Source organism: Cygnus olor, chromosome 1, assembly GCF_009769625.2.
Source record: "Cygnus olor isolate bCygOlo1 chromosome 1, bCygOlo1.pri.v2, whole genome shotgun sequence".
Taxonomy (NCBI): Eukaryota; Metazoa; Chordata; class Aves; order Anseriformes; family Anatidae; genus Cygnus; species Cygnus olor.
Window position 1 is genome coordinate 117630048 of NC_049169.1, and position 27553 is coordinate 117657600.

General features: G+C 44.3%; 1 protein-coding gene across 3 annotated transcripts; it reads left to right on the forward strand.

Moving 5' to 3' along the window:
• On the forward strand, positions 1-26783 carry LOC121064178 (norrin cystine knot growth factor NDP). Of its 3 annotated transcripts, XM_040545491.1 has the most exons (5): positions 1-106; positions 4241-4526; positions 8116-8257; positions 18789-19140; positions 25973-26783. In XM_040545491.1, exons 4-5 carry the CDS (start codon positions 18967-18969, stop codon positions 26198-26200), a joined length of 402 nt encoding a protein of 133 aa, XP_040401425.1. In that variant the 5' UTR covers positions 1-106; positions 4241-4526; positions 8116-8257; positions 18789-18966; the 3' UTR covers positions 26201-26783. The 3 variants fall into 3 exon arrangements, with proteins under 3 accessions (XP_040401425.1, XP_040401424.1, XP_040401423.1); XM_040545490.1 differs by lacking the exons at positions 1-106; positions 4241-4526; positions 8116-8257 and adding exons at positions 8286-9357; positions 10049-10122; XM_040545489.1 differs by lacking the exons at positions 1-106; positions 4241-4526; positions 8116-8257 and adding an exon at positions 8287-9357.
• The last annotated feature ends 770 nt before the right edge of the window (positions 26784-27553 follow it).

The window sequence follows — 27553 nt, forward strand, 5'->3', positions numbered from 1 at the left end:
GACTGAACAAACTGCAGCACTCTAAGGAAGCTCGGTGGGCTCCTCTGCTGTGGAGACCAGGGGGCAGAGCACCTAGCTGCCGAGGTGGACGTCAGCCTGGTACCAGGTTAGCACCTACTGCAGGGTCACAGGCCACCCCAAAGGCCTCAGAGCCTTGTCGGCTCCCGTTAGGTGAGGATCTGGCCCCTGGGCAGTCTCTGAATTTCCACAAGCTGCCTTCTGCAATTTTGGTGTCTGCCCACACATGGTGCATCAAAGCTGGGACCTGCACGCAACTGGGCACAGACATGTCCTTGGGGCCCTGTTTCCAGCCGCTGTGGCCCGAGGAGTTCGTCTGAGTGCAGAAGGACGTGTGAAACCAAAGGCTAGCACAAATCTGGGCGCAGTTAGGAAGCCGCCCACAGGAAGAGCTTGACTGATCTCTAGCTGTTTTTAAAAACCGCTGGGAGTTTGTACTGGGGACATTTGCGAGGCTGAAATTTCAGTGGGTAGGCCAAAATGAGCATGTCTGAAGAGCTACCTGAAAAGAGGTATTTAAATGCACAGGTTTTGCAACTGAGGGCACAATCTGAGCATCCGACCATTCCACCATAATGACTTTTGTCCTAATAATAACTTAAATGGTTTCCTAAACATTAACTTGAACTTGCTCAAGGGAAGGGCCTTTCTTTGGTTATAATAATTTCACATGAAGTACAGCATGCACATTGGAGGGTAACTAGAGTTAATGTCAATTATGAATCACCAATTTCCTGCTCTAAATAGCATTTCTTCTCAGCAACTTCACATACGGCAAGCTGCCCTCCAATTTTAACCCAAATTGTACAGCTGGGGCAGATTTTCACTTACCGCTTCCTTTTTAAATGTGAGGTTTTGTACAGGGAGTGACCACACAAAGCTGGGTAGTAAACAAATTAATTGTCTTTAATTTCACATAATAAACAGCACGGAAAAACATCTCCTCCACTTTGCTTATTGTATTTTTACTGCAAGAAAATCATGTCTTGTAGGTATTGGCAGGGGGCTGTAACAAAATAAGGTTGCCATTATTAGAATCCGGTTGTATCTTGCCAGGTCATTTTTGCTGCTATAGGTGAAATTATGGAAGAGTTCTTGTCATTCCAGAAATGTTGTTCAAATCACACTCCTACACCTGATATACCGAGGAAGGCAACAAAACTCTTTTCAAGTAAGTGGAGTAACTCCTGCCACCTGAGTTAGTTTTTTCTCTCTCTCTTGTGCAAACCCTACTGGAGATGAAGCTACAGTTTCACCCTCAGAATCTTTTGGGATGGTAGGGTATAAACCAACTCTGATACCCAAGGTGCATCATGTATCACCCACACGGGGAGGTAGAGATGTAAATGCTGGAGAAGCATGGGAGAAATTCCTTGGGAGGAGAGACACCACAGGAAGGCTGTATTCCAAGGTCTCAAACTCCACACAAGAAATCCATGAGGGGCATGATTAAGACTCCTTCCCACAAGAGACTAGGGTTAATAGAGTCTACTTTTAGATGTGGTTTGGAGATCCCACAGGACACATCATAACTGCTCTTTGATACTCAGATAAGCATTTGACAGGCTACAAATCTTTGCAGTGTATTTCTTCCTCCCTCCAACAGATGGAAGAAATACACTGCAGACTCTGCACTGCACATCAAGTGTTATTATCCCACACTGTTTGACACAAAACTTTCCTGCAGCCTCAGGAAAAAAAGCAAAATACTTAGCATGGACCTATGCACAACTATGGATATCTGGCATATTATGTATACACGGCATATGCTTATACGATAATTTCAAGCAACCTTTAAGGTGGAATTCATGTGCCATAACCAAGGCATCCAACAGCTGGATTAGTAAACCAGAACTCTTGGCATCTTGGCCAACACTCTTGTCTTCCTTTGTTATTAATGGAAAGAAACAGATATTGCCAAGAGGCAGTTCCACCTCATCCTAGCATCAGCAAATAAACAGTCCTTTGAGCAGCACCTATTTGTAGTTTCCACCGACAATAAGAGGAACCAAGAGCGATTAGCTGAGTCTGAGATTTCTAACTTCAGGAAGGGCAGAGAAATCCCACAAGTATCTGTAGAATGGTTGATCCATATCACTGAGATTCACAGAAACACAGCAGCTTTCCTCTTTCTTCATTAGATACAAAGAAGTGGCAATGACAGTCAGAGTGTGGTAGAAATGCTGACCAGCATTTTCTCATTGCAGTGCCCTAAGATTTGACTCCTAAACAAGAACTTAGGAACAAACATTAGCACCACATCTTCAGACTAATGGTTAAAATGATCTGGGGAGGTAGGATGATGTGCTTGCAGCCCCATGGAGTAGTCAGGCCTCTGTTGTTTATACATGATTTACCCTTTGCCTGGGCATCCAGAGTGGTGCATCCAGTCACTCCAAAGGAGATGGGGGTAGGGATTATGGTGGCCACAGTCTCTTCGAGGAGAAAGAGACACTATCTTCTAAAAATCTGAAGGTAGAAAAAAGGCATCTTTACTCTCTCATTCATGATTTTCTTACAGGATTGAGCTGCCTTTCTGTCTACCACCCCTCACCCTAGTCTCTCTCGATGGCTTTACAGCCAGCCAAATAATTTCAAAAAATTTTACAGCAAGGCAGAGGTCTCAGAGAAAACTAAGTTTCTTGATAAATTCTTGGACATGTAAGGAGGCATGGCCTCTAGGCAAGAGTGCTGCATGCTGTTGATATCTGGCAGAAGGGAACTGAAGCACACACGCTTCAGCAGTCCGAGGTGAGGAGCTGCAACACTACAGATGATGAGCGTGTGCATGCTCACCAGTGAGGGCACACTGCCCCTTGCTCAGTACTCTGGTAGGAGCTTTGAAAAGAAGTAGAAATTTCTGTGGGAGGGAGCAAAAGGTACTACTGAGGCATGGTGGGACACCACATCCTTAGGAGATGCAGGGGCCAGGGAGCTGAAGGTAATGTAGTGCTGAAACCTGAGTGGGTAACTATGAGGGACATAGGCTTAAAAATGTGTAGGAATCCAGGCTTCTTCACTTCTCCAATACAACCCATTTGTCAGGACTCTGTGGTGAGTGCAGGGGAGTTTGAGTGGGATTAATGGCAGGAGGGCAGAGCAGTGACTTCATGCACAAAGATCACTTTAACCTTCCCCAGCCGAATCACCACCCACTCCCCTTCCACAGCCACATCCAAGCCATGTTCATCCAAGATCTCTCCCTGGTATATAGTTTTCCCAGCCAGGCTCCTGAGCTTGTCTTTTTTAAGCACTGGTACTCCAGCATCATTTGCCTCCTGTAGGCAGCATACTCCAGGGAAGACCTACATGACTGACTCCCACTGCTTTGCTGAAGAAACCAAGGGGACACCAACTCTGGGGGCACACTAACTTCTGGTCATGGTACAGATGCAGGTTCACAGCATTTAAAAAAAAAGCGTGCGTTTCATCTGCAGGCAATATGTCTGTCTGAATTCTGTGGTAAAACAAATAAGCAAATAGTCCAGACCAAATTTTCACAGTATTCTTTATAGCAGCCTTAGTCCCTAAATAAAGGGCGCTTTGCTATAATAATGACATATGTGTAAGCCACTGAATAAACACTTCCAGATACTGTCTCTTAACAGCACCCATTCATGTATTCAAAGAAATACTAAAAGAAGAGGCCCATTTAGATTATGGAAGAATATACGCAGGTAGGTGTTTAAATAACCTTGCAAAATGAATCTCAGGGAATGCATGGCAGGATGACATAAGGTGTGAAAAGCATCTGTTGGCTGGATAGACATTTGTGCAACCTGATCCTGGGTTAATGTGCATGGGTGTGTAATTTTATGTGTTAGATTTATGATTTACCTAATATTTATTTGGATTATTAAAAGAAATAGAAAATAGCTCCTCTAAGGATTCTGGGTATCTTTTGTCTGTACAAAATATATGCTCACTATATAAATATTATGTTACTTGTTACTATAGACCCTTCCCCATCATTACAATTCTTTCAGTTCCCCCTACATTCCCAGCTGTAAAAACAATACCAATAGTCAAGTCCCTAATATAGTCCACCCTTTATCAATTCAATAATCTAACAAAGCATCATCCTTCCATGAGCTGTATTCCTATACATCCTGCCCACTCTAATTGCTTGCAGAAATAGCATGCATGTCTGTGTCTGTGTGTGAGTATATATCTAAATTTTAAAATTGTCCTTGCAAATATATTCTATTCGTGGCCTTCACAGATGCAAACAGCACATACACCAAGTAGTGCCTCTTCTGACAGTACATTTGATGATATGGAGGTCTGTTATCCATTGTCTCAGAAAGCAAAAATTGCACAACAAAGACTATGAACTGGCAGCACTGGAAAATCCTTCAAAGTGAAACTTAAGGCTTATTTTGCTGCAGAACTCAGAATGCATTTCACAACAAGCGCACTATGTGGAGATGAAATCCTGCTCTTTTGAGGAGGCAATGCAAAGTTGACGATGCCAATGAGGCAAAGAATTCAGTTCTACTAAATTGCAGGTAATGGTAGTACAATGTTTTCTGAGAACAAACATTGAGTCTTGTAGGGCATATCGAGGTGGAATAGGGAAGCAAGTAAATTAGGGCTGCAGAGCTACAATGCGTTTCATGAGGATAGAGCCATGAATGTTGGTAGAACTCCAGAAGTGGTTCTCCATCTCTTCAAAACTACTGCTTCAGTCCTTCTGGGTGGTATTTATCCTGCTTAGTTTTACCTATCTAAAAAATTGGTATTTAGTCCAACTAATTTAGCAAATTATCTTTTTTTTGTTCATGAGGAGAAAGACCGTTACTGATGACCACCTTAAACTGGCCTGAAATTAATGCAATTTGGAATGGAAACTCTCAATTTGCTGTTGGGAGAGCCTAAACTTAGTTTTCAGGTGACTGCTGCAAGGTGAGATAAATTCCCCCGAAGAGAACTCAGATTAAAACTGGGATGGGAGCAGGATCTTTAGATCTTCTGGAAATCTTATCAAACATCTGTGGTCTTCTCAGATGTCTAACCATCTTTGAAAACCTAGCTCTGATCCGTTCTTTCCGCTTTTATTTATTTAAAATACTGTTTTTATGGGAAGGATTAAGTGACAGTGGTTAAGAGAAGATGAAGATTTATGAACAACTATGAAAAAGTTATAGGCCATAACTTTTGGGGAGTTTGGGAGGAGGGGAAAGGCTATATTTTATACTTTTACTTTTGTGCTTGCAATCTTGTGTAAGTTCATTCAGACCACAAATGAGGGTGTCAGTTTATAAGTTGCCAGTCTGTGAGGTCAATTAACTGCTGATTAACTCCTACTTATTGGTAAAGATGGATTTGAAGCTGAAGATGAAAAATTGAAAGCCATTTTTAATTTAAAAAATAAAAATTGGTCCAATGTCTGCAGATTTTCCTGTATTAGGAAGCTGTAGTTGTGGTAGAAAACAACTGAGTACTACTTCTCAAAAATACCTGTTTGACATGTAACTGATAATTAATGATCATTTAAAGTAAGCCTAGCACCCAACAAGTAGCTAATACGGATATTGTCTCCTATAAATGAGACAAAGAAAACAAACATATGTTGCACTAGTAAGAACTTAAGGAACATAATTTGCAGTAAGGATGGCAAATGAGTTATCTACTGTCTCCTGGCAAATTTCATCCAGGAGCTACTTAGCCTGGCTTTTGTCTTGGACATGGCAGGTCCTAAGTGTGAGCAACCAGGCATGTGAACCACACCCTTCCCATGGAAAAATAATATACATGGTTTTTTCCATGGAAAATCAAATAACAAGAGACAAGTGGATATGGCAGCTGAATGACCAAAGGGCCAATTCCTTTAGTTCAAAAAGCAGGAGTTGGCTAAATTAAGAACTATTTTTCTGGGTAGTCTATCTGTTTAACGTAAGTGCAATGACACAACATTGGTGGCATTTCAGCCTGCAACTCCAACAAGGCAAAGATGCTGTTGAGCTGTGCCATTGTCCACCCTGCGACACATGCAGTCTGTGAGAGAAACCCACATCTGACTTAATCATAGAATTGCAGAATAATAGAACAGCTTGGGTTGGAAGGGACCTTAAAGTTCCAGCCCTGCCATAGGCAGGGACACCTCCCACCAGACCAGGTTGCCCAAGGCCCCATCCAACCTGGCCTTGAACACCTCCAGGGATGGGGCATCCACAGCTTCTCTGGGCAACCTGTTCCGGTACCTCACCACCCTCTGAGTGAAGAATTTCTTCCTAACCTCTAATCTAAATCTCCCCTCTTTTAGTTTAAAACCATTCCCCCTTGTCCTATCATTATCTGCCCAAGTAAGAAATTACTGTCTGTCTTTTTTATAAGCCCCCTTTAAGTATTGAAAAGCTGCAATGAGGACTCCCCAGAGTCCTCTTCTGCAGGCTGAACATCTCCCTCAGCCTTTCGTCATAGGAGAGAGGTGCTGTGGCCCTCTGAGCATCTTTGTGGCCCTCCTCTGGACTCACTCTAACAGTCCCACATCCTTCTTGTGCTGGGGTCCCCAGACCTGGATGCAGCACTCCAAGTGGGACCTCACGAGGGCAGAGCAGAGGGGGACAATCACCTCCCTCAACCTGCTGGCCATTCCTCTCTCTGAGTCCAAACAAAGTAAACACTGAATATGAGGGGAAAATTGTGCAGCAAAACTCACGTCCCAAGGATCTGGGTCCTAAGTGGATCATTTGCTTATCCCACCAGCCAAACCTGGCTCTGCAGCAAGGCAAGCCAAAGAATGTCTCCTTTATTGTTTCCATGATGCTTACTCATCTACAAGCCATTCCCCTTTTAGATTATTCTATTTTTAAGGCATAATTTCCATCTGCTCTTTGATCTTATACCACATAAGACATTTAGCTAATAACATCATCCATCAAATACCAACTTTCCTTTAGAGTTCAAACACAATCGACACAGGACCCCGTCCATCTGCTGGCCAGTGCCTCTGAACAGATCCAGCTTGTGAATGGCCAGCTATGTCGCCTATTTTTTAATTAACTGGCTAGGGTCTGCTCTTCCTCGGGCTCCCGTACCGCCTCAGGATGACTAGGGGGCACTCCAAAAGGAAGTGAAACGGGCTCCTCTTGGGGAACAGAGAAGGAGGTTTGGTGCATCCAGAGCTATGCATATCCAAACATATTTGGGATGCACTCGTTGTAAGTGCATTTCTCCACTGGATGGAGTCTGCCTTCAGCCCTCCAGGGCATTCATTTTTACATAAAAGGCACAACAGTTATGTAAAAGGTTTGAAGGAGGAGCGTTTTCAAACTTGGCATTCTTCGGAGGAAGGTGGGTAAAGCAGAAAGACAATGTCAGTTTGAAATCTTAAATAACTCAGCTTCTGTGAGCATACAAGGGTTTATTTGAGGGAAAATTCTGAATTTTGGGTCAGACTGTTTGAAGCATCTGAATTGCTGATTTGCCCACAAATATTAGTACAGAAAATGCTTGCCTGCTTACCCAACTGGAAAGCCTGGGAATGTCAGATGATTTAGGTAACCAATTGCAGTAAAGCAGAACAGCTTGAATTTAGGATATCTGAGATCAATCACAGGTAAAAATATTCTTTAAAAAACTCATCAAAAAAAAAAGAAAAAAAAAGGATATTAATGAGTAATCCAGGGAAAGGGCAGTTTTCCTATGGATATTTTCCAAGTGCAAACACATAGCAAATTTTTAAATTGTTATTTTGAGATTATTCACTTTGCTCCAATTACCCCACTTCACAGTGGTTTGCTTTATCTTGCACACAGTGCATTTATTTAGAAAGGAATTTTATTCAGGACTTATATTCCACTGTCTCATATGTGCCCTCGCATACATATCTCCAGATCTGAAACAATAACAACATCAACAAAAAACCTACATTTCTTTTTATTTCCCAGCTTGCCACTAATAAGTCCCTGCAGAGGGGAGCTTGGCTGGTGGTGTTTTGTGATTTCTCAGATAACAAGAGCTTCGCATTTCTGTGGAATTCCCATTTGCCAGTGAGCTGCTGCTGCCGCTGCCCTGATTGATATATGACTGCAATGGCACTTTTCCATTTGACATTCTCTCTCCCTCTCTCTCCCTCTCTCTCTTAAATAACAGCCCTAACTTTTGTGTGTTGCAAATATAAAAGGCAAGCCATGTGACAGAGGGACAGAAGAACAAAAGCATTTGGAAGTAACAGGACCTCTTTTTAGTTCTCCGAAGAGTTGGAGGGAAGGAAGGAGCAGAGCATTTGCTGAAGGTAAGCACACAAATAAGAGATTCCTCCAGATTTTGAGTGTTTCGTGGACGTAAACCGAGCACTTAGCCTCTTCATCTGACAAACACATGTTCTCTGTGTGCCAGTTTTTAACTAAAATGTGATAATGTAGACTGGACACAGCTCTAGTACCTGTGCCTCCTTCTTATCCTCGTATCTTTAACTCTATCTTCTGCCTGAAGGATGCCTGTAAGCAAGCGGAGAGGTAGCACAGTGTGCTTCTGAGCAACTTGCTTAAACTTCTGTTTTTGTGAGCATGCCGGGCTCATGTGTGCAATTCTGTGCTGGCTATCACTGTATGGCTTTGGAGTGAATGGACGAGCTGGGTGCTGCCCTGAGCTCATAGCAAGAGCGCTGGTACCGCCAGCACTGTCTTTGTCCCATTACAATAGGGCTCTATGAACACAGGCAAGCCTGCTAGTTTAAAGCTGAACTGTTTACTTTTATTACTACTTATGCATGCTGTTCTCTTGCCAGTCATCTGCTGGAGTGCTCAGAATAATTTGAAACAACAGGCAATATTTATTTCTAGCTTTGTGTGTCATGCTTTGCAGGAGCACTTTTAATTTGCACGTTATTATTTATCCAAACTTCTGGGAAGCTTTACTACGGACTGGACAGCACTGGCTATGGATTAGGCTAGATTTAATACACATCCTTGATTGGCTGAAGCCTATGAGGAAAGCCGCGGTGTTTGCCTGTGCTGTAGCCCCGAGGGGTATATTTAGTAGGTAGCCTACCCCCTCGGCACGACAGATCGACAGATCGTGCGGCGGGGCCGTGCAGGCGGTCAGTGGCGCAGGAGGATGCTGCGCAGGACCCCCCGGCAGCCCGCTGCAGGACAGGGGGAGGCTCTCAGCACCCTGAAATCCCAGCCTGCCGGGGCACTGCTTCTCTCTGCCTCGGTGTCAGGGGCGCGAGCATAGCTGTTCTCTGCCTCTCTGGGGGGGAAAAGAGGAGTTTCGCTGTTATGAGCCAAGTGATAAAGTACCAGAGGAGTGTGAGTGCAATCCCCCAGCACGGATACTGCTCCGAGAGAGCTCTGCTGTGGAAGAAAGCCCCATCTCCCTGCTGAGATTCAGGTGAGTGAACTCATCCTATAAAAGTTCAAATTAATGGTTCCAGTAGCAAAAAAAAAAAAAAAGAGTAACAAAGACAAACCACGTGAAGGGCAATCTCAGTTGTTTGTGCTACGCTAGCTAAATGTTCTAGTGTCAGCAGAGCAACTCACACCGAATGTGTGTCGGGGGGGATAATTTTCTCGAGGCAAATATGAGTCTGCAAGGCAGCATGTGTGGACTGACTCCTTTGGGACTGTCAAGCAGATTTCTAATCCTACCTTTTAAGCTTATTTAAATATCTCTCTTAGTGTCCCTGTAATACATCTTATTTGTTTCTATCTGGGACTAGTGGCTTGACAAGTAACTTGCTGAAGTTCCTGCTGTTCTTTAAAGATGAAAAAAAAATCCTAAATGCTAACTGTCACAGTTTCTAGAGCTTTGTGACTCTGTCCTAGTTGCTGAGAGGTGAGGACGCTGCATACTGGAAGAGAACAGTCGAATGATTATTTAAAACCACCAGTGGGTACAAACTCACTTCAAACCAGTTCCTCACTGTAAAATTATTTCCTATTGGAAGCGGCCCATATGCCTGGTGGGGGGTCAATGAATTGGATATAATAATCGCAGTGTTGTTATTTGTCCTTCCTCCACCTACATTTTAGGGCCTCTATTCTTTTCTTTTGAATTGCTAATGATGTTCGCTTTTGCCCAGGCTGTGGGACCTTACTCATATCTGTGAGCAGTTATGCACATGAATAATTCCCTTGACTTAAATACAACTATTTGGTGAGTAATTACTTACCAGCTTGAATCAGGGGTTACCAATGTGACTTGTACCTTGAAATTATTCATGCTGGAACAATGCGATGTTATTTGTAATACTGGTATTATAAGAAGATGTTTTAAGATTTTCCATTTAAAAGCAAAAGGGGAAGGAATAGAAGATGTTTCAGGCTTACAAAATAGAAAGTGATTTGATTTAGTTAAGGGATATAATTAGGGGCTACCGCTGATTATTCCAATTACAAGCCCTGATCACTACATGAAGGTGTCCTGTGTAAGTTCCCTGGTTTTGTGCAGCACCTTTTCTTGAACAGATGCATGTATGTTGATGATTCCTCCTTGCAGAGCAGGACCCTTGTTATGGACAGTCTTGTGTACAGTTATCAGTAGCAATACCCCAGGTAGCCATGAAAGCATGGCTGATGTTGGCAATAGCCATCCACCCCACCAGAACAACCTCTCATGTGCCATAGGGGACAACTCCGAATGTGTCATAGGAACAATCCCTAATGTGCCACGTGTATATTCTTGCTTGCTTGAGTTGCCAGCATTGCAGTGTTTTTTGCCAGGGTGTGAGGGAAGCGAACCACCTCCTTGGAGGTCTGGCGCCGATGCCCACAGTGACTCATTTGACAGGGAATCCTCATGGAGTGACTTCATTCCCCATTTCCTGCAGCTGATCCTATCTCCTCCCCGACCCCCTGCTCCCAGATGTGCTCGGAAGTGACCAAGGCTGTCCTTGGACCTTGAAGGGAGCTGAAGACCTATGGTACAAAGTTTGCGTGAAGCCTCTGAGACATTTATTTTTGCAACAAGTCTGGCAGATTATTTATTTAATTGACAGTAGAATTTATTTTTTTTTCCAAATACTAATATTGTAATTGCAATTACAACTATCAGACAGTTATATTACAAACAGGACAAGTTCCTCTGCCTCTAACGTTCCCCTGAGTACCGGGACAGACTTGTTGCTCTGTGGCTTAGGAAAGTTTTGCTACATGAGCCCGCACCACAGCCCCCTGTTATTTGAGTAATCCACCTCTTGAGCGTGGCTGGAAACGGCCACATCAAAGCAAGACGCAGAGACCCCGGGGCAGGCAGCTACAGGGGAACTTGCTGCTGTGAAAGATTTTCCCCTAACCCCATCGACTGAGCTCTCAGAGTCCCGAGAGTTTACAACCCTTCCCCAAACTCTTTAAAAATAAAACCCTTACGGCTGCAACCCTCTCATACATATCAAGTCCTCTTGCTGCGCCCCGCTAAACTTTTGCCCTCTGCAATATCTTGTTCCATTGGATCGTTGTGGGTTGTGTAAACACGTGTTTCTTTTCATCATGTTAAGCGTTCAGCCTCTCCGCTCCCCTGCCCTTCTACACACCCTGGTATCTTGGGATGGGGTCAGTAGCCGTGCCTGCTTCACCTTTTTTCCATCTCTCTTTCGTTGCTTCCCATTCAACAGCCCTTTCGCCAAAGGCCAGCCCAGTGGCAGGAGAAAAGTGGGGCTGCTGCCAGGTTGGCTCTGTTGTCTATCTCTCTGACCAAAAGCACCCCTCTTTGCCCATGCTTCTGTGCAGGCGTATGAAGAGATGCTGCAGGCTCCGCTGGCTATGATCAGCTGTTATTTCCTTTTTATATGTGTCAGCGTGGAACATATTAAAATTTCTCTGCAGTGGTATGCGTGGAATCCCTCTGATGCCCCACCTCTAACTTAGCCGAACAATAAAAGCAAGGTTGTTGTAAGCCTTTGAGCAGCTGGTGGTCTATATATTCCTTCTTTTTTCACATAATCTAATTCAGACCATTATCCGGGCAGCAGTGGCACTACCACTTCCAGACACCATCAGCTCTTGTCCCGTTTACTGGAATTTCACCGTGTAGCGTGGCGATCCTTTCTACCACGGCCGAATCCAGCCTTTCTTCTGGTGTCCCAGCATTTGGCTGCTGATGCCGTGGAGACACCGCTCCCAGGAATTCCACTGCATCAGTGTTTTTTAGCTGCTCTTTGTTATTTTTCTGTCTGCATCAATCATTGTTACAGCTTACGCTTGTCACATTTTCATGCTTATTGTTACGGGGCTGCAGAGGCAGCACAGGTTACGTTGCCCTTTAAGACATGTGAGTTGAGGATCTGAGTTAATGCCTCAGCTCTGGTTTGGCAAAGGTTAAGCATACCATGGCAGTGACAATCGCATTACTGTCATAGCAGCACGGCTCAAAGAGAGTGGGACCCAGGGGAACGCTGTTCCCCTTGTTAGAAGACATAAAATTGCTACCATGAGCCAAATGTTTAGGTTCCCTAATTATCCGAGGTGTATGGATGGTGGCTGGAATTTTTGCTGTGTGTAAAAGACGAGAGGATTCTGTCCCTAGGGCCAGAAAAGAGGAAACATCCCCTTTGGCTGTGGGCTGCCTCCAGCATGCATAGCTCTCTACTGGTCCTGGTGGCAGGGATGTCTTTGCTTCATATTAAAGAGTAAGAAACTCATTCCTGCTCCCACATCTATTGATAACTATGGTTCTTTAGGCTCTCTAGTCAGTGCCTTGAAGCAGCCTCTAATCATCAGGCATGCAGAATAATAAAAGCCAGAGAACCAGAAATGCCCACTGGTTTGCAGCACACTCCAACAGGTAGAGGACACATGCCCGAATGCCCTAGACCTCTCAGCAACTTGTAATTTGGCCAAGAGTCATTCTGCCTTATGTTGGGTCATAAGACTAAAGCAGAGGTAATTACTGAAGCAAATCCTATAGCTAATGCTCGGCTGGGAGTATTTGCATTTACCCAGCAGCCACCACCCCGCCGGTCGCCTCCCGACAGCTCAGCTCTGCGCCCGGTGCTTCTCCGGGGGGTGATGCCATCCAGCACCCGCTGGATGAGCAAGTGCAAAACTGCCTTCCTCTCGTTTCCTTTCCCAGACTCAGGATCAGGACTGTTCTGCTGTTTAGCAAGAAGCAAGAATAAAGAAAGAATCCAAGGCTGGCATCACCTCGCCATTAAGCGGCGCGCTCCAGAGCTCATTAGAGACGGATCCTATGCATGCCTCTAATCAATCTATTTAAAGTTTCCTGGAGGCAGGAAAAGGAAAGAACAAAAATACAAGCACTCTTTTGTCCACCAGAAGCTATTCTTTGCGAGTGTATTAAAAACCTTTCTGGATTTTTTGTCCCTGCCTGTCTGCTGGCTGGGCGCCAGCCTGCGGCACCCACTAGACTTTGTTATTTCAACCCAGCAGAAACCTACCGGTAGCTCTCCCCCCTCTTGTAGCTACCTGGAGGACGGCAAATACGCTTGGAAACTTCAAGAGGGGAGCCAAGCTCAGGCTGCTTGAGTGCCCGATGTGTTCCACCCTACGTGCCAGGTCCCACATCTCGCCCCCACTCGTGGGGGCGCAGCAGCCACGTGGAGCCCCAGGAGCGAGCCCCATGCCTGCAGCACTGCATTCTTCCTTTGCACATGCTGCAACTACTGTCTCATTGTTTCCTTTGCTTTAATTACAATGGTCTTTTTTTTTTTTTTTTTTTCTCAGTCTGCTTACCAGCACAGGTGTTTATCTCCAGAAATATTAATGCACTAGCGAAGCCTCAGAGCAGAAGATGAAGTGTAGGCGTCTCACCAGACTGCCACCAATGTGCCTGACATTTCTGGCTGTCCAGAGGCAGTGCCCATTTTCTCTTCTTGGTTTTCAAGGGGCAATGCTCTGCAGCTGCTGGCCGGTGGGCTGTAGGACAGTGTAGCCTCAGTAGGACCAGAAGATATGCTTCCCTTCTGTGGGCATCCAGATGGAGAGGTTCCAACCCCTTCTTTTGAGCCTGTTTTCTTTTCCATTGTTTCCTTCCTTTCCCCTTCCTATTGCCTACTAGCTGCTACTGGCTCCCACCAGGAGTGAGCCTCCAGGCTTTTTTCTCTCCCCCTGCGCAGAGCTGCACTGCTTTTATGCTGTGGGCATGCAAAGCCCTGTGACGTGTCCGAGGCTCAGCACCCACTGCCCCTGTGGGCCTGCTCCACAGCCCCATGCCTCGACAGCCACCCCACAGCCCCTCAGCCACTGCTGAGGCAGAAGGGAGGGGAAGAAACCTATCTGAGTGCTGCATGGAGACATTTTCCCCAAAAAAACTTGAGTTCACCTGTTGCCACATGGCCGCTCTGTCCTTTGGTCAGGCGTTTTGAAAGGTGGTTGTGGAGCAGAGCAAGGCTTTCAAATGTATATATAGGATGGCAGCTACTTCATTGCTGTAACAAAAACAGACCTAATGAGAAGAAAGCCACATTTATTTGCAGAGCACAGGTTGCCCATCCACACCTCCCTAGCCCCTTTTGTGTCCCTTCTCATGGCAATGGAGAGCTTAACCCTGCAGAACAAATCCTGTAATGCTGCAACATGGTTTGACCAACACAGTCTTTTCTGTTCCAGTCCAGATCTTAGCAGAGTGCACGTGCCCCAAATCCTAACCTTTCTGATCTAAACTTCTCCAGGTATGAAAAGATCTGGAGAAATCCATTTTGCCCTCATAAAGATCTCTGTGGCATTTCTGCCCGAACAGCAGTGGTAATCTACACACACACACACACAGAGTTGCATATGTGGGTAGTGACACATTTTTAGGGCTGGAGTTGGAGAAACTGAGTAGTCTTGTAACTTTTGTGTTTACATAACAAATTCAGAATGAGGGAACCACATGGCAGGATCCAAGTAATTGTGTTTACTAAATATGCACAACATGCAAGGCCAGGCTTAGTTATATATACACACTGCTGCTCCAACTGGATTTTGGCAGCCTCTGAAACATAAAAGACATTGAGTGAATTGAACTGCACCATCGTCGTCAAGCAGGAGTCTCAAGCATGGAAAATACATGGCAAATGAAGGCCAAACTGAACATACGTGCATGCCTAATTCACAGGGCTCACGAGCAGGGAACAGCTAAGTAGAAGTACACCAGAAATGAGCTTTTCCATTGCTCCCTTCCTATCTTCCAGAGTAAAAGCTGTGCAGATCCAATAGACCTTCAGAGAATTCCTCGGTTCTTGTTTTTTTCCAAGATACATAGTGAAAGGGAATTTCTGTTTACGTTCTCTCAAAGCAACTGGCTAAATAATTCCAGATGATGGAATTTATCCTCTGTCCTTAAAGGAAAACAAAAACCTTCTTAACCTTCACTACTCTTTAAATTATATTAAGACTATGATATAAAATCTTTATTTCAGCATTCAAAAAACAGTTAATGATAATGAAAAGTTGGGAAAGTAACCTTAACTCTGCCCTGATGTTCATGTGTAATACAGTCTTGGATTATATGTTTGTATGGTCTTACTTTGGGATGGCTTCTATTTTTCCCTGCAGTTTTTAGGTAACAGCTGTAGCAGTTTTGGATAACAGCTGTAATTTAGCATGCTATGTCCATATGAATTCCCCAAAAGTACTTATAGGGAAAGTGCATTGTAAGCCTATTATTAACAACATGTAATGCCCATATCAGTGAATTCTGAAAGAACAGGAAGGAGTGGTTGTCATCCACTGTTGGGCCAAATATTTTTGTAGCCAATTTTCGGCCTAGGAAGATGAAGTCACCGTTGCATCTTTTTCTTTATTGGATGCTGTAAAGCAGAAGCATTTTAGCTTCCTCTTTGGTAGCTTGGCAGGTTGATTGTTTACCACAACTTTTCACATGAAAAGAAACCAGGAAAAAGGCAGCTCAGATAAAATAAAAAATTTCTATGTGAAATACTTGATTTTGACAAGATGAAACAGAACACAAAATGTCATCTTAAGAACATATATAATGATTAATGATTACATATGTACTTCTGCTTTTGGATAGAAGGATAGACAGGAAACTACAGATGCCACTCCTGATATCATGTACTGTGTAGGATTTTATAATTTCAGACAACATTTCAAAAGGATTACAAATTTTTTTCTTTTAAAGAAATAAATTTTGAATGCTAATTTAAAGTGAAATGCCAGTGCATAATTTCACCTGGAAATGGAAATGTCATGTCAAAATACTCACTATGGTGATGTATCTGAGGGAAAATATTTAGACCTTTTTTACCCAACCACTTTTTTTTCTGCTGCTCCAAATGCACACTAACTTCTGTATGTTTAAATATACCTGTGAGATGTTTTTTTGAAAATTTGTTTGTTTGTTTTCCATTTAGCTCAATTATATGTTGTATATGTACTTGAGAAATGTATATGTATGCCTCATATAAGTATGTCAGTAGATACTGGATGTGCAAATATCCCAACATTGCCCACAGACATGCTTCCAATACAGACACACTCATATTGCCAATATGCCCATCAACAGCAGAACCCAGCTTTTTCACAAAAGATGAGTCACAAAAGATGGCCTCTCTTTTTACTAAAAAGTAATGTGATAGCACTATTCTTTTCTTCTTTTGGAGTTTTATTATCAGATCTCACTACGTCTTTGCGAGGAAAGTATCACAGAGATTTCAAAAGATTGTGAGAGCACTAATACTTTTTGTACAGATTTTGTGCTGTGCTTATCCTAAAGAAGGTACACACATTTACCTTTTCTCACATTTTTCCCTGCTCCTTTCCAGCTTTCTCACAGTATTTTCGTGAGGCAGACTTTGTGTCATCCAATTATTTCCTGAAGAAAACTAGAGAGATAAGCCTTTGAAAACTGATCCAGGACTCGAGATTTCTCTCACTGTATTAGATCACGCTGATCAAAACCATAGGAAGATGGAGAAACAAACAAACAAAAAAAAAATGACAGTGGGACAGAGAGAGTGGGAAATGGGGATCCCTGGACAAAGTGGTAAATGAGATGAGACCATCCAATATCAAGTAAATTTACTTGGACAGAGAGGGAGTTACTGGGTGTGTAATACTGGTTAGCTATGCTGGAGAGAGACCTTGCCAAGCAGTGTTTTGGTCAGCCTCTTTATAAAGAATAGGAAAGTAGGTAAAAGGTTAAACACAAAAAAAGTGCATCACTCGTCCTGTTAGCTAATGCTTGGACAGCGTCTCCATGAACCACAGTTGTACATCTCGCTTCTGTGGAGGACTCTGTCCCAGCTCTCATGACCGGGAGGTTTCTGTCTTGCCCTGCTAAAATGTTTGGAGGAATATTTGTTGAGATGAAGGAGATTGTGCACAGATGTATTCCAAATCCTAAGTGTTTAATGTTGCTTAAGCTCCATGTACTGCAAAGATATGGTATTTTTTTCAATGCCATATCCACTGAAAAACATTTGCTTAAGGAAATACAGCAAGTCATAGGTAACAGTCTGGGAAAAAAATATATTGTCTGTTAGATACAGTCACATAATTTTTCCTTTTCTATTTAGGCACTTGGACGATAGTTTGAAACCCAAAAAAGGCTTTTAAAACCGTCTAACACACAGAGCATCCCTAATTACATTTCTTCCCAGCGTGAGACTTTGTATGTCACTTCAGCCCGACAAGTCCCGACTCCCAGCTTGGATGAGCTCTGGAAATATTTACCACTGCTATGCACTCCTCTTGCAAAAGTGTTGGAGCGAGCCATCAAGCAGTACACAAATCATTAAGCACTCTGGTGGGGAGGCCTCGCAGTTTCAGGCTGTTTGGGAGATGAGTATCAGTCGTTTTAGAGCATCGCCAGCAAAGCAGAGAGCGGTTTTGAAAGAGCTTGTGTAAGGCAATAAAGGCACACAGCATCTCTTTAAATAGGCAAGGCACTCGGGAAGAACGCTTCTGCATGAGCAGTGAACTTTTTTTACCGTAATTTTCTTCAGAAAGTCCTCACACTTTTAGCTGTACTGAGAGCTGCTCTTTGCTCCGTCAGGTTATGTTTGGGTGGGAAATTCGCAGCTCTTTCAAGCCATAGCTGTCTGTAGTAAAAGCAAAAGTAAATTGCCCATTTAAGACTACCAGCTTTGGAATAATGCCCAAGGGCCTGTGGTGGAGCAACCCAGGGAGATGCCCACCTGGGGAGCTTCTCAGGGTTGTCCTGTGCCTATTTTGGTGGGAAGGGTCTCCAACATGCATCAGAAACCAGATAACCAAGTGGCAATCTGCGTGACCCCACCTGCATATCAATTTTTTCCCCAATCGATAGCTTTCTTTGATGTACTTTGATCTTAAGGAATATAATGTGCTTTTCAGATCCTGCTTTAATTAACAGGCACTGCACTGCTCATGCCTGGTCTGGGACTCAGTGCATCCCTTGTCCCTGCAGGAGAGCAGCACATAGCCTGTGGAGCATCCTCTCTGTTTGCTGCCTGGGAAATTCCCCCTTGTACTCCAGGAAGCAGCCTGACTGTGCCCCCCCAACTCCCCGAGCATATTTTTGACACTTTGAGAGAATATGCACTCCTTCCCATTTGCAGCAATCTCTGATGTGTTACCGATCACCAGCTTTGAGGGGATCCCGTTAGGGACATCACCAAGTCACAAAAATGGGTGTTGCAGCACTCGTGATATTACAAGTTAAAAGGTTCTCCCTTGTAGAATGATGGAGCAGTGCTTAAAGGAACAAGGCCTTGATATCTCATTCCTAATGCTGCATGCTGTACCTACTGTGGGAATGATGCTTGCTCAGAGAGTGTATTTTGGCAAGCAAAAATCCTATGAGCCTTGTTATTATTTATGTCAGTTTTTCTCCAGAGCTTTTTTTGGTTAGGTTTTTGATTTATGGTGTTTTTATTCCAGCTACTCGGGAGATTCTCTGATGGATTACAATCTCAGTAAACTCTAACTCCAGAAGAATGACAGCTAAGAGACTTAAACCAGACTTTTCGCTATCCTGGAGAGGAACTGGGTCCCACGATTTGGAGTTTTTTTAATACTCTACCTCCCTCTGCTGTTATCACCGCGAAGTTCCTCAACAATGGGAAATCATGTACTTGCGGCTTCTATTTCCATGCTCTCGCTCCTGGCAATGATGGGAGATGCGGACAGTAAAACAGACAGTTCCTTCATGATTGACGCCGATCCCAGTCGCTGCATGAGGCATCACTACGTGGACTCCATCAGCCACCCCCTGTACAAGTGCAGCTCGAAGGTAAGGGCTCCTCTCACCTCCCTCGCTGCAGGGGAGTTGTTAAAATGAGCCATTTTGTGTGGGTCCCTCTGCACCAATTCCTTGAGACCAAAACACAGAGATAGACAGAGGCAGAGACACCTGAGTGTATGCGTCAGCTGGAGAGGAAGTCTCCTGGGTCTTTTCTTCTTCACCTTTTCAAAAGGAGAAGCACACAGTGATGGTCAGACTAACACGTGCTAAATGAGGCGAGCCAAAGGAGCAAGTTTGGGGCTCAGCTGCCAGCACCAACGAGCTGGGCAAGTTTGGAAATGTAGATCATCCTAGTCAGCCTCCTCCTGCAAGCGAGTCTTTAATCCAGAGCATGTAAACTTACAACTTGTGAGACCGAGCACTGAGATAAAGAATCAAGCTATAAAGTGGTAATGAAAAAAGAATGTGAAAAACACTGCTGATTTTTTTTCCCCATTTAGTTTCAAAGCCTTTGTTTTCGTGCAGAATCCCAATTGGATGTTTACTTTAGGGCTTCACAGAAAGGAATACAAGCTTGCCTTTCCTTTGAGATTTCAAGCCTGAAAAATCTTGTGTCAAAACGGTCAGTATATGTAGCCTACAGTCATTTATTTCATTGTGCAGAGAAAAAGAATAGGGAGAAACAATGGGAAAATCCTTGCTGGTCCCCTTTGTCTTGTCCTCATTTGTTCCAAATGAGCTAAACCAGTGTGTATGCTGTCTCCACGTTGGCCATCCTTCTGTCCCTCAGAAAGGGACTTGCCTCACACACCCAGCTTCCTGGGATAACAGAAGGGAGCAGCAGCCCACGGCAGCACTTTTGCTGGCTCTGGGACATGTAGGAGAGCAATCGGAGATGGGTGTGTGGTGTGTTTTAGGGCAGGAAGGCTGGCTATGGTGTTGCCTAGGAGCAAAGCCCAGCAGCATCAAGCCTGGGAGATTTGAGAAGAGGGGAGCCACGCCAGCTGCAGAGACCCCTCCTCCTCCACCTGAGTCGCTTTGTGTGCAGAATATTTGCTTCTCGGGCTTAGCGTGTGGATGAGGCAATACCACTGGCAGCAGCAGGCCATAACGTGTAGAATAAAGCACAGAGCGAAGCATCAACAGAAAATCATCCCAGCTCGGTGCCCAAGCACCAGGAGGGCTGCTGGGGAGAGCCTGCGGTAGTGGCTTGCACCATTGGTGGGGATAGGGGGCCTGGCAGCCTCCAAGCTGGGAACGTGGGAAGGCCAAGCTTGGGGCTCCCTCGCACCCATCTCACAACCTGCTGGGCCGTGTGGAGAATGGGATCCCATGTCCCAGTCTGTCCTCTACTGTGTGCCGTCTCCCACCTGATCCCTAGCTGCCGTGAGCTCCCACAGCATGGCTTTGCCTCTGCTTCTTGTCTCTCCAGCAGCCACTGCAGTGTCCAGCCTCTCCTGTCCCCAGAACGGGTGCCTCTGTGCTAAACACACTCCTGCATCCCCCAAAACAGCCCCTGTAGCACCCCAGATGTGGTTTTCTTATGTGGTCAGGGTATTGCTTCCTACACAACTCATGGGCTTTGATTCCTTGGCTGAGTGTGCTGGTGGCTTTTAGGATAACCGTGTTAGGTGGAGCCTGTGTCCCCGTGACCAGGAGTTGTGATTGCCCCTCTCCAGGATGTTATCATTTCCTTTGCACCATGGCTGGGATGTGCATGCTCCTGCTCACCTGAACAAAGCCCTTTTACTGTGTGGCTGCCTTCCTCGCTCTGCTTTCTCTCTTGGTTTATCTTAATATCCCAGCTGCTGCAGGCATCGGGTAGGGCACTGGTTTTGTGAAGAAAGAATGAGAGAGGGAAGAAAGGAAGGAAAGGAAGGAAGGAAGGAAGGAAGGAAGGAAGGAAGGAAGGAAGGAAGGAAGGAAGGAAGGAAGGAAGGAGGGAAGGAAGGAAGGAAGGAAGGAAGGAAGGAAGGAAGGAAGGAAGGAAGGAAGGAAGGAAGAAATCCCACCAACTCAATTTCTTATCATCCCTATGACAGAGAAAAGCAATCAAGCTTGTAGGAGTAGGACTGATGGAAATGAGAACAAGGAAGGCAATCTAATGAAAAACATATTATTTTAAAACAGGGCTTTGAGAAAAAAAGCTGTTGACATAAACATGTTGTAACTATAACTGCGAGAATGTCCATGACATTTTTTTGAAATCAAGCCTTTAATGGAAATCATGTTTGAAAATATTATCACATCTTTTGTCTTCCCAAATTCCACAACAGTTTCAAGAACTGTTTTTTTTAACAATACTGTAAGTTGTATGGACTTTCTCATGAAGTGGAAAATGAAAACAGTTGAAAACAGTTTCCATACAAAGCAGAACAATTTTGACTTTTCCTAGAAACCTTCTTTCTGCTTGTTAAGTCAAGCTCTTTTTTTTTTTTTTTTTTTTTTTTTCTGTTCTGGATTTAGCATATAAACACAGATCGATATTAGACTTGCTAATGAAAATTAGACACAATGCCTGCTCCTATAAATATTGTGATAAAATATAAACAAGCCAAAAAAAGGCAGGTTCTGCTGGCATAGCTGTGGGAATTGTGGTACCTCTTGTTTCCACTGAGTTTCTATTGTGGAGCTTGGATGGACAATTTCTGTCAAGCAGAGACTGACCATTTTTGGCATGACACATTGGTTCCACCAAGCCGTCCCTTTTTACTCCATATTTTTTCCCTTTTAGTGCAGCATAGAATTACAGAAGTTAAAAATGGCTTCAGAAATTGCAAGATGTATTACATTTGCTGCCCGTCTTGGTTAAAAAAGGATTGTGTCCACCATAACTCTCTGTGGAGGCTGCCAGTTGTACCCACATGGGAAGTAGTTTGGTTACATTTGGAAATGTCCAGCTAATATAATTTAGCCATTAAAATCCCTCTTGCTTGTGACTTCAAGCCGATGTTGAAAACAGGTTTCCAAAGCCTTTGGAAATGTAGTCCATTATAGTAACAGAATGTATAGAAGATGCAAAGGAGGGATGAAAGAAAGCAATTTGTTACTGAAAAACTGTTTTCCTTTGACTTCAAGGAAATATGTGTCAGCTCATGAGGTACTGCCTTTCTGGACCATACTGGTTTCTGCCTGACCTCTGTCACTTGTCTTAAACATGCTGGATCATCTCACCAGTGCAATCAGGTCCTCAAAAATTACAGTATTGGCTGTCACAAGTGCTTCCTCCAGATGTGCTGGAGGAGTGCTACCATTGACATCCTAGGAGCAAAGAATCCGGGCCAGAGAGACGTGCCAGATGAAGAAAGATTTAGGAAAGCGATGAAGACGTTTGCTCAAGAGGTGGCTCATGAGCTTTACAGCCATTCCTGCTTGTGGCCAGGCTGTGTGCAAGTCAAGTCTTTGCTCATGCATTTCAGCACATCTGTTCTCTAGGCCATGGTGTGCTGCTGAAGGGTGTGGAACAGAGGACTACAGACACCCGCTGTAACAAACCAGTTCTAAATTTCCAGCACATGGTTGCTCTACAGCCATCAGATGCTTATCAGCTTTCTGACTTTAAGTAAGAAAATATATTTTTCTAGCTGCTCAAGCAAGCATGCAGAACCCCTGCTGCTCTCGTCTTGCATCGCACTGTGCTCCCGTGAATAGCACCGCAAGGTGACATGCACAGGCTACTATGTGCGGGGGAGCAGAGGAGCCAAGAGGCACGGATATCAGGTTATAAAGTACCCACACATTTTTACTATATATACACTTACTGTATTGCTGTGCTATGCCATCATATCATTACTAATTATTTAGGCGATAATCTCTATTGCGCTATGGTATACGATGCAATAAACAGCTGGTGCAATTGATTAAATGGCAAAGCAAAGCTTTTAAAGTACATGCTATTTCCAGCTCATTTGCACACCTGCTAAAATCTGCTGGTGGTCTTTGGGATCTATGAGGAGGAGACTAAATTATGATGAGGGCTTCAGGTTAGTCCAGAAGTTTAGAAAGACATCAAAATGGGAAATCTGAATAGTTTTTCTCCTGCAAGCTTGACTAGAGAGCCATGGAGTAGTGCCATTTGTAAAAATTTACACTGTAATCCAAAAATAAAGCATAAAACCAACACTGTGCAATTTTATGTGATTAATACTAACCATCCTCTTCTGAGGTATGGTAAAACTAGGTAGCCAGCAAAATTTGAGGTTGAAATTAGAGTCTCCAAAGAATGAAACATGTTTTAAAAGACAAAGCTTGCTAAGCAATTATAAATGCAGTTGCGTATTGAAGAAATATTGATTGGTTTTGCACTAGAAAAGCTGAGATAGATATTGACACATCAGATAATTCTGCCGTATTGGTCTATTTGTACTGCAACTCTTCTGTAGTCCTTAATCCTGTTCCTTAGGGGGTTGGTTTTTTTGTTTGTTTGTTTTTTTCCCCCCCGGTGTTTCCGATAGTACCTGCCAATACAGGAGCAGATGCATGGCATGAACTCCTTAGGATAAAAGTGTCAGAAGTGACTAATTGTTCCAGCTCCTGAGGCATCAAACATTAGAATCATCAGCATCGTACAGAAATCTGTGCTGTCACATTCGGTCTGAAATCACAGAATCAGAGAAATGTTGGTTGGAGGGGACTCTGGAGGTCCCCTGAACCTTCCAAAAAGCAGCTGGTGGCCATTTTATGTCCCCTATTGCCACTCCTGAGGACAGTTTGTCTGCATTGTCTTTATAACCCTCCTTCGAGTGGTTGCAGGCTGCAGCTGGATTGCTCTTCAGTCTCCTCATCAGCCAGAGGCTGGGGAAGAGCCGGCAACATTGCTCACAGTCTGATGACCTGCTCAGAGTGGGGCGCCTAATGAGGGCTGCCGAGATGCAGGGAAGGAAACTAATTGTTTTAAATGTCCTAATCTGCCATCTTTCCTTTGCAATACACACAAGGTTAGACACCCATATCGCTCTTCAGCAGCTGCCTGACTCACTATGGGAAGGGAGTTTTGTTTGCCAGGGGATAAAAGTGGATGTTCATCTGTCAGTAACGGGGTGCTAGGACTGTAGTAACTGTCCCTTGCCCTCTTCTCATATACACTAAATACACTGGTATGATGGAGCCTGACATTGCTGGTACATCCAAAGCTGGTGTGTGGCTCAACAGTATACAGAAATTTCATTCCCATACCTGTATTACTCGCAGTTAAAGTGAATTTGCTTATGAATGGCATCATTAAAGAAAGAGGACAATAAATTCATACTAAGAATCACAAGAGATTGTAAGTTTACTGGAGAACAACAAGAACCCCTCTCTTAATTAAACTGAGGAAGAAGGTGGTAGGTACCAAGCCCAGCACATCAGCTCATGAAGGCAACTTCCTTGTGATCAGCCCATGTTGATTGAGGTGTAGTTGTTAATATATTAGTGCATTTCCAAGTAATCATTTTAGCATGCAAGTATGCTTGGAAGAGACGTTTTTTAAGTACTGTACAAAGAATGTTTGTTATGGATGATAAGTGCCTTTCCCGAGGACACCGGCAGTGCTGGTATGTTGTACTTGGTGTTTTGTAGCCAGTCAAGTATGAGCAGTGAAAGAATCTCGGAGGTGTTTAACATTGTAAAATATTTGCTATAGTATCTGTAGTTGTCCTTTTGGATTGTCTGGAGAAGTCATGAGATGTGTGCAACACAGTTAAAATGCAGTTTTCTTCCTTGGTTATAGGATAGAGTTACGGCTTTTTTACTGCATACTTTATCACCTCTGCCACATTTTGACCTTGCTTGGATGACACAAAAAGTTGATTTTAAACTCTGTGTGCGTTAACCAGAATTAGCTGTTTTGGACTTATATAATATTTAACTCCCCAAGAAGGTATGAGAGGTTGTTTATAGCTCTCCAAAAACTTAGCTCTGCAATGTGATATCAGCTGTTACTAACCACATGATCACCTGATCTTGAAAAGATAATTTCCATGTTTTATATAGAGCTTGGGAGACTATAGCCATCTCCCCTGCTAGGTAAGGGATTTTTGGGAAGGGAAGCAGGTGACTTCCCATGGGATTTCGTTCCTTACCACCTCCCATTGTACAGGTTATCCTATCCTGGTCACAGCTCGGTTGGTTCACACAGGAGAAGAACCATGGAGCTTGTACTGCTTTTTGAAAATCTCACTGGTGAACCCTCACACTTAGCAAAGAGTTCATATTTGTTTACATTTTCACTGCCTTATGCTATGCAGTGCATTTTATACAGACACAACTGATATAATTATACATATATACATACACACAATTGCAAATACATCTTCCAGGTGATCTTTGCAGACAACAGAGCTAGAAACTTACTGCTTTAGAAGCCATAAACTAAGCTGCTTCTTTATATTTCTAATTTATATGTTTATATATCTAAGCATTTGAGAGATTTACTGGCCCAGAGGACCAGTTCTGCTGATCACTACTATATGAACTCAAAACATTGGAAAACATCCAGCCGAAGCATCAGTTTTGCTGATGATTTAAGGGCTTGGCTGCCACAACCCCAGGGTTAACAAGCCACGTGTGCAGTCACTGTGCCTGGAAAACGGGGCTGACTGCAACTGTTTGGAGCCCTCGAGTCAGCCTTCAGAAAGCCAGGCCCTGTATTTCTTATCAGTGATGGTGTCTGGGTGCCCAGGAGGAGACTCCCTTTTCCTCCTGTCCGCATTACCTCCTCAGCTCACTGGGGCATGGCTCCAGGGCAGTGTGTGCATGGGTGCCACCACCACAGCAGGGAGATGCAAGAGGTGAAGAAAGGTTAGCCAGACTGGAAGGACCTGCCCCATCTGCAGGTGCTAGCATGTGCTCTCACAGCCACCAAGGCGCGTTTCCTAACCCGTTGTCTCTTCCTTCGCAGATGGTGCTGCTGGCTCGCTGCGAAGGACGCTGCAGCCAGATGTCGCGCTCGGAGCCGATGGTTTCTTTCAGCACTGTCCTAAAGCAGCCTTTCCGCTCCACCTGCCACTGCTGCCGGCCCCAGACCTCCAAGCTGAAAGCCATGCGGCTGCGCTGCTCGGGTGGCATGCGGCTCACCGCGACGTACCGCTACATCCTCTCCTGCCACTGCGAGGAGTGCAACTCCTAGGGGCCTGCCCGCCACAGCAGGGCGGGACCAGGATGCTGCTGCCAGGGAAGGCTCCCGAGAAGTAACCCTGGGTGAGGCCGGTGCTCCCAGCACGGGGTTGCAGGAAGGACACGACTAACCAGGCTGGGCTGGAGCCGAGAGCTAACGCAGAAAACCTCCTGGGGCCCTGGATGCTGCCAGTACCAACACACAGTCTGTGACAGAGGCAAAAGCATGTGGACTTATTTTTGAGAAACCTTTTTTTTTTTTTTTCCTGAAAGGGTATTTTTGTCAGTTTCTTCTTTTTCAAACCCAGCCCTGATGATAGGGAAGTGCTTTTTCTTTAGGTCCAGGGCAGCAAGGGAACAGGGAGGAAGGTCAGTTGGATGGCAGCGCTGCTCTCTGGAAGTCGACGTTCGGACAGAGGGTGGGCATCGGTCCCACACACCACCTCTTAACCTGTCAGTGTATTCTCAGTCTCCTCATTATATTGGTTTTCAAACAAACTGTGTCGTTGGCAAGGGTTACCTGTTACCGATCTAGCAGCCAAGTGCTGGATAACTTTAACTGTGGTTTAGCAGAAATTGCAAATAAATCATTGAAAAGTGAACCCAGTATGAAATGTAGTGCTGGAATTAACCCAGTGCCAGCTAAAATGATTATTTGTGGTACACAGCATCACAGTTCAGTGGCTGAGGAACTCTTTAGAAGTGAAAGGTCATAAGAGTCATTTTTCCCCTCTAAAAACCTGGAAATGTGACACATGGCAACTGTCACAAAAGCCATTACTCAAACACTAGAAATTAAACAAAAATTAAAATGATACATACTAAATGGAGTATTTTCTTAACTTGGGTAGAACTCTTGATGTGCAGAGCCACTAAAATAATGACCAAACCTAGGGTTTCTTTTCATTTATAGATCACTTTTGCCTTTTAAAGACAGGCAGGGGAATCCCACTGATGTGCCCATAGGAAGTTTAAGCCCAAGTTTGAACCCCAGTGTTATCCACTAGACCACAAGGGCTGTGTTTTGATTTACCTAATGATTTGCTACCTGGGGCCCTGGACCGTGGACTCACCATCCAGCTTAGCAGCTGCTGGGGGAATGCCACAGCTCTTGGCTGGGCTGTAGGCCCACGTCGACCTGGATAAGCCATTCTTAGTGTAGAAATCATGAAGATGTCAGGGGCATCCTTGCTGGGTAAGGATTCAGATTCAGTGCAGTTTCTGTTCCTTGGTAGCACCAGCATGCACTGTCCCACAGTTACTCTCTCGGACCTACACCATCCTCTCCTGCTCAGCAGTGTCTGGCGTGGGCACCGTGGTGAGGACGGGAAGTCCTATTCAAGCCCAGCATTTGGTCCATCTGTTC

Coding starts and splice junctions, on each gene's coding strand:
- LOC121064178 (XM_040545491.1), top strand. CDS start 18,967: ATGGGAAATCATGTACTTGCGGCTTCTATTTCCATGCTCTCGCTCCTG. Junction 19,141..25,972: donor TGTACAAGTGCAGCTCGAAG/GTAAGGGCTCCT, acceptor CTTCCTTCGCAG/ATGGTGCTGCTGGCTCGCTG.